Here is a 6,611-nt window from a genome sequence, read left to right on the forward strand (position 1 = left end):
ACTCCTCTTAATGAGATGGTCTGGACCCATTCTGTGGTGTGGACATCAAACACGTCTACTCCATAATCACTGTACACTGTCAGGTAGTTCGAGTTTGAGCCTGAAAATAATGAATATGGGTCTGAGATCTCATGCTCATGATAAGAACAGAAAGATGAACTGGGCAAAGATGCTGTTCTCAAAGGACTGCCTGATGTTTCTTGAAACTGGGTCAGAGGCTGGATTGTTCACTATTCTGTCTGAAACATCTGGGGCCCGATTCCCGAAATAGTGCTAAGAATAAAATTGTTCTTAAGTACCATTTTCTAACTTAAGTAAAAAAAAAAAATTTAAAAAAGTGAAATAATATTAAGTATTGTTGAAAAGATTTAAGAATAACTTATTTTTAATTAACACCGTTCCTAGAAAATATTTAAGAATTCAAATTCATGAGAAAAAAGATATTCAAAACCGAAAAAGTAAAAAAAATAACCTCTTACAGTTAGAATAGCCTCACAATTGTCCTAAATTTCAAGATGTTTAATGGCTTGATTGGATTGGTTTATATATTAAAAATTACATCATTACATAATAGCTACATTCTACAATACTGTCTTTATCTGCTCCCTTGACCTTTCTGTATACGTTTGTTTACTGCTGCCCATTTTTTCCACTGGCCACCACTTTCCCATGGCTGCCTCTTACTTTCCGGTTTGATATCGAGCCTCTTAAAAATAACTTTCTTCCTTGCACTAATTTCCTTAATGAGAACAGCCAGTGTTTGCCTACAAGTTTTGATTTATTTTATTTTCCTCCATGTCAAATTACAAGTGAAATGGTTACCATCAAATAAATTAACTTAAGACTAAACTCATATTACATCTCCTCCATTTTTACATTTAGATAACCTTTCTCATCATCTATCACTCACTTAAAGTCAACATTTAAAATAAATGGAGTAACACTATTAAATGTAATCCATAAATATCCATTTTTCATTCTGTACATTATAACATTCTGATGCCTAAATTCACTTGTAGCATTTAAAATAATTTATTTTGTTTTTTTTATTTTTATTTAAATAATACAGTATCATTTATTGGTCATAACAGGGAACTAATTATTGGCATCGACCAGAATCACTGGATTACTACCCGTCAACTTAATATTTAATTTCAAGAACTACACTTGGAAAATTATTTAAAAATTCTTTACATTTATCCTAAGATTTTTTTTACACATCTCTTTTAAACCTCTAGTTCTCATCTTTGTCATCTCTACTTCCTCCCTGCTTTGCTATTTCTCCTTTATTCTTTCCTACTCCTCCCTTCCTCCAAGTCGACACATGAAAAACACGGAATTTCAGGAGGGTTGATAACATGAATACAAACCGTTGCTTAGATACTTTCACCAATTATGTTTTACTTCCCACACAAGCTCTTCGGAGACACTTACTGCAGGCAAGTGGTGTGGCAGGCCACATCAGCTCCTGCGTTCGAGAGCGTCGTCCAGTCGCATCCACGTACACTCCCAGCTGACTGAAGCACAGCAGCAGTTCATTGCCCCCCACCTCCATAGCGTGCAGCGCGTCCAGGGGCTGCTGGGCCAAAAAGGCTAGTGAGGGGTCTGCCGGGCTCACCAGACTTACCGGTGACGACTCTCCCTGCATGGCAAGCAGAGCGAAGCCTGACGGGTAACCCACGCACAGCCGATCACGAATAATACCCAGCCACTGGGCAATACCAGGTGCCTGCACCTCCCACAGCTTACGGTGATGGGGCTTTACGCGAGTGATTTCGTAGCAGATGACCTGCCGCTTCACACCTGCTAGGAGACACGCTGGGCCACCAGGGCGTAGGGTACCTATGGTCATAGCCTGGCAGCCTTTTGTTTCCGTCAACTTGGCCTCGCAATTAACATCCGCACCTTCTAGTGCCGCCCAGGGGTATAAATGGACATGGCGGTTACGGCCTGAAAGCAGAGCCACCATCTTCTCTTTGGGCATAAGCTCAATCTGGCAGATTCTTTTACAGTCAGCAGCACGAACAATGACTGAAAAAAGGTTCATGGGAAATTAATTACATTGAAAATAATGGCAAAGAACTAAACCTGTGCTATACAGAGTACCCATACCATCTCTGGTGATCTCGACTACAAACAGGCCCTCTTCTGTCCCCAACGCAATTCGTTCTCGATCTGTAGAGACAAAAGCAGGACAAATACGATTTGTGAATGGAATATTTGTGAATACAACCTGCAACCAACAAAAAGTTCACCTGAAAATTGTGTTGTTCTAAACTCATAAGACTTTTGTTCATATTCTAAACCAAATTTTTAATGGAAACTGAGTGATTTCTGTCCCTCCATTGTAGGTACTTTCCTCCAAAACTTTGTTCATAAAGCTACTCCCAAGTAAAATGGGCAAGTCAAAGTCAAATATGGGTAATGACGGACAAGAAAAGCAGCATTTTTGTGAGGTACATAAATTAATGTAAACAGCATCAAGAAATGCTTGTTGTTCTCCTGAAAATGGGGGAAAGTGGGTTGATTCGTTTTGACTAATTACATTGAAAGTACACTGATAGATCACTGGCTCCCTAACACTCTACTCACCTACGATAGCAGCAGAGAGTGTAGTTTTGATGGCAGGCAGGCTGCTGTCATAGGCCTCGTGCAGGACATGCACCACACGGTTCTTCAAGTGGTTCTTGGCCAGGATGTTCTGCAGGCCCTCTAGGATGCCCACCCACTTCCTCTTCTCCACCTCACTCTCAGCTAACACCAGCAGAGGCACCGGCCGGATTGGAGAGTTTGAAGCGGATGACGTTACCTGTGCAGTTCAGGGCAAATATTGCAAAGATTAATTATCAGGATGCACGATTAGGCAAATGTAGCAATGAATCATTTAAGGAACAGGACACATTTTGGAGCGTACCCTAAATATGCAGGGAATGTCTTTATGACTGGCATGGATCACGTCAGATGCCAACACAGAGCTTACAGAGAACTCTTCGTCTCTGTGAGGAAAAGAAAGAAACAATGTCACAAAAAATGAAAAATACTGCTAAATATTGTAGTCACCCTGTTTGGGTTTATTTTGAGATTATGACATACTTTATTTACACTACCATTCAAAAGTTTGGGTTAAGTAAGTTTAAGTTGATACTTTTATAAATGATTTGTATAAGGGGCTTTCCTTGCCATTATTGCTTGGATAACCCCATACTTACACTGCACACGTCTGCAGTGCATTACTGCTCCGACACGGCCACCGGAGCTGATCGCAGCCACTCTAGTCAATTCTTATGTTTACACCAGCCATGCAGTGCCACGTTTCAGAAGCATCCTAGAAGCGACTCGCCAGGCTGCTTTGCTAAAGGTACACGCCTACGTCTCCTTTGATTAAAAATAATGACTAGTGCGGTGGCCGCGATATGCGTAAACCTACCAACATCCATCGCCATGACTTATCGCGCGAGAAAAAAAAAAAACGATGTTTTTACGTTGTTACGTCGCATAATATCGGTTAATGGAAACGCCGTCATTTCGCAACAGTTTTTTTATCGACATTTATAAAATATTGCAAAAGTTTTTGTGCAAATCTGTAATGGAAACGCAGCTCGTCATGCTTTTCAGAAAAGTGAGTGAGCATAAATACACAGTTTGACCAATTCATTGGTCATTAACAGCAGATCACTCCCGTGATTTAGATTGCATTCACATCAGAAGCGAACTGTACCTCAGACCACCCTTTTTATGCAGACTCGGGTACGGTCGCAGAGTTCATAAAACAGAGTTCACATTATCCAAACGAACCGAACTCTAATGTCAAACGAACCTGGATGCACACCAAAAGTGCTAGTGTGAAAGCCACCCAAAACATTTACAGAACCCAAACTTTTGAACTGTACTGTTACAGATTACGACATTAATTGATGACTGTGTCTAAGTGTATATATATATATATATATATATATATATATATGATTTGAGAATGTGACTAATCCTGACCTCAAGTCAAGGACCTGACTGGCCATCATACCAGGCTGAGTGGACTTCCCTTCTGGCACCTCATAGAGGAAGAGCTTACAGTCACACACTACAGCATATGTCCTCTGCCAGCCCTTCTTCACTCCTGTGGGCTTCGGGATCTGAAACAGGAGCAAACCCATACTGCAATTTAATGTATATTTAGTACAACATTCAGTAGGAAATACAATCAAATTCAATGCAAGGATTCAGGTGAGATAACAAAAATAATTGGCAAGAACAGAAACTTGACTACATTATCATTCTCACCCTGACAAAACCTTTGTAAGCTGTGCCAATGCCCCTCTGCACATCAATACCCAGAGGCCTCTTGGCCTGCTCTGGAGGAATGGGGCAAACCTGGGGCGCGTTGTCTTTACAGGACACGTGACAGATGAAAGAGCATACTAAAAGAGATTCAGTGAGGGAGAGAGAATTACCAAACATTCAAAAAATGTGACAAGTGAAACTGGCATTTAAATATTTCATCTTAGATCAAAAGCTCCTTATTTCCCCAAACCACCATTTTGGAGACGCCATCTCTGATCTTATTTATCATTAATACTCAGCTCACCCTCACAGGCATAACCCTGCCGGATCTGGCCCACCAACAGGGAGGTACAGTGAGTGCACTGGGTTGGGCTGGAGAAAGTCTTAATGCTTAGCTGATGAGCTTTTGGCTGTTGACATAAACAAAATATTAACAGACAGAGGAATGGATGCATGCTGATGTGGAAAAGCCAGTAATAATACGCTGACAGACTCAGGGTGTACTCACACTAGGCACAGCTGCCTTGAACCGAGCCCGAGCACGATTATCCCCCCTCCCCACTCCCCCGCTGGCCTGCACTCCCACTTGCACTAAACATTCCGGGCCGGAGACCTATTACGCCATGTATGAAAACCACTTTCGCTAATATTCTGCCGAATAATTCATAATGATTAATTTATCATTTATGCCGTGCATTGATTTTCACTTGTATGTATCAGAAAATTATTAGGGAGGCAGCTGACGTTAATGAAATAATTTGCCGCTTTCCTCGCAAATTACATTTCCTGTTCATCAATAAGGTAAGAACCAGAGCCATTATAAACCTAAATATACTTGATTGAATTAAATTAATTGAAAAGTGTAGTGTAGTAGTAGTAATAGAATATGTTTGCGGTCGTAATGACGACAGTAGTGCACACAAAATAGTATATGTTCCGTGCTCACACTGCATGCGTACCGCGCCCGAGCCCAACCGAACCGTGCCCTGACCCACCTCTTCCAACCGGGCCAGGGCCGACTAAACAAACCGCGCCCGAGCACTCACACTAATCAAACGAACCGGGCTTTGGGGGTCAAACGCGCTCAGGCACGGTTCAAAACGCCTAGTGTGAGTACACCCTTAAAGAACCTAAAAGAAACGGGCTAATGATGAACCAGACACATCATATGGTCGTTTTACCTTTGGCGCGCTGAGTGTGGGCTGATAGATTGGAGAAGGGGCAACAGGGGTGGTCGCTTGAAACTTGACTGGTTCCTAAAGGATTAAAACAACAATTCCATGAATAAAAATTCCATACATTTCTAGCAAATAAAACAAACATATATAAAATGTGTAATACCAAAACATGTATATTTCAGTGCTTATTTTTCTGTCAAAAAACCTTTCAGTATTTTATAATCTGTGTCCTATCCATTACTATTCAGGAAATGACTTAATCAATGATCAATGTATCAGATAGGAAGTCTGACAGCAGCAGAATGTAATAGGAAGTGTTAGGTGGACACTCACATCCTGTTCTGAAGCCACTGATGGGGAGGAAGTGGGGATGTCCGTCTTCTGGGGTGTGGCGTCCACATCACCGATGGAGCTTGTCTGAGGGAAAGACCACAGTTGGGATACAGCTCAAAATGTGTATGCATCATCACGCAAACATTGTCACAATGTGACTGAGATGATATTTGTGAAAATTATTACGTCATAACTAATAAGCATTCAGAAGTCATGTGCTTACTCATGAAAGCCATGAGCACTAATATAATGATATATTACAAATAACAAAGCTGAATTTTGTTCTCAAGAAACATTTCTTATTATCAATGATGAAAACAGCTGCTTAAAATTATTGTGAAAATGAACCGTGGCATTGGTATATCGTTACACCCCCCTAGTGTGTGTGTGTGTGTGTGTGTCTATATATATATATATATATATATATATATATATAAACATATATAAAAACATATAGACACAAAGACACAAAACCCACAATGCACAAAATACAACAAACACACACTGTTGTGCCACCACGGCTCCGGTCCTTCATCATGCCGGAGATCACAGGGCTGTATATATAAACCTATATAAACAATACTTATGGGTTTAAAGGGGTAGTTGATTGCGATTTCACTTTTTAACATTAATTAGTGTGTAATGTTGCTGTTTGAGCATAAACAATATCTGCAAAGTTACGAAGCTGATAGTTCAATGTAAACGGAGATATCGTCTTTTAAAATTCTGGTGGTTTAATGCCTACAAAAACGGCTGGTAAGGACTACAACGAGTTACTTCCCAGGTTCGTGACATCACAAACCCAGATAAACCCTGCCCTCG

At 40.7% G+C, this 6,611-nt stretch overlaps 1 protein-coding gene across 1 annotated transcript in view; it reads right to left on the reverse strand.

The window, feature by feature from the left end:
• Positions 1-6,611, reverse strand: part of LOC107572141 (serine/threonine-protein kinase MRCK beta-like) — an 82,591-nt gene that overhangs the window by 10,972 nt on the left and 65,008 nt on the right. Inside the window, exons 20-29 of the mRNA XM_016258553.1 lie at positions 5,790-5,873; positions 5,460-5,534; positions 4,583-4,688; positions 4,279-4,415; positions 3,991-4,130; positions 2,915-2,996; positions 2,593-2,809; positions 2,113-2,175; positions 1,435-2,031; positions 3-100 (exon numbers count right to left, since the gene is read on the reverse strand). Coding sequence (XP_016114039.1) covers positions 3-100; positions 1,435-2,031; positions 2,113-2,175; positions 2,593-2,809; positions 2,915-2,996; positions 3,991-4,130; positions 4,279-4,415; positions 4,583-4,688; positions 5,460-5,534; positions 5,790-5,873 — 1,599 coding nt within the window. The remainder of the gene's footprint in view (positions 1-2; positions 101-1,434; positions 2,032-2,112; positions 2,176-2,592; positions 2,810-2,914; positions 2,997-3,990; positions 4,131-4,278; positions 4,416-4,582; positions 4,689-5,459; positions 5,535-5,789; positions 5,874-6,611) is intronic.

This window comes from Sinocyclocheilus grahami, unplaced genomic scaffold, assembly GCF_001515645.1.
Source record: "Sinocyclocheilus grahami isolate Dianchi unplaced genomic scaffold, SAMN03320097.WGS_v1.1 scaffold1705.1, whole genome shotgun sequence".
NCBI classification, from domain to species: Eukaryota; Metazoa; Chordata; class Actinopteri; order Cypriniformes; family Cyprinidae; genus Sinocyclocheilus; species Sinocyclocheilus grahami.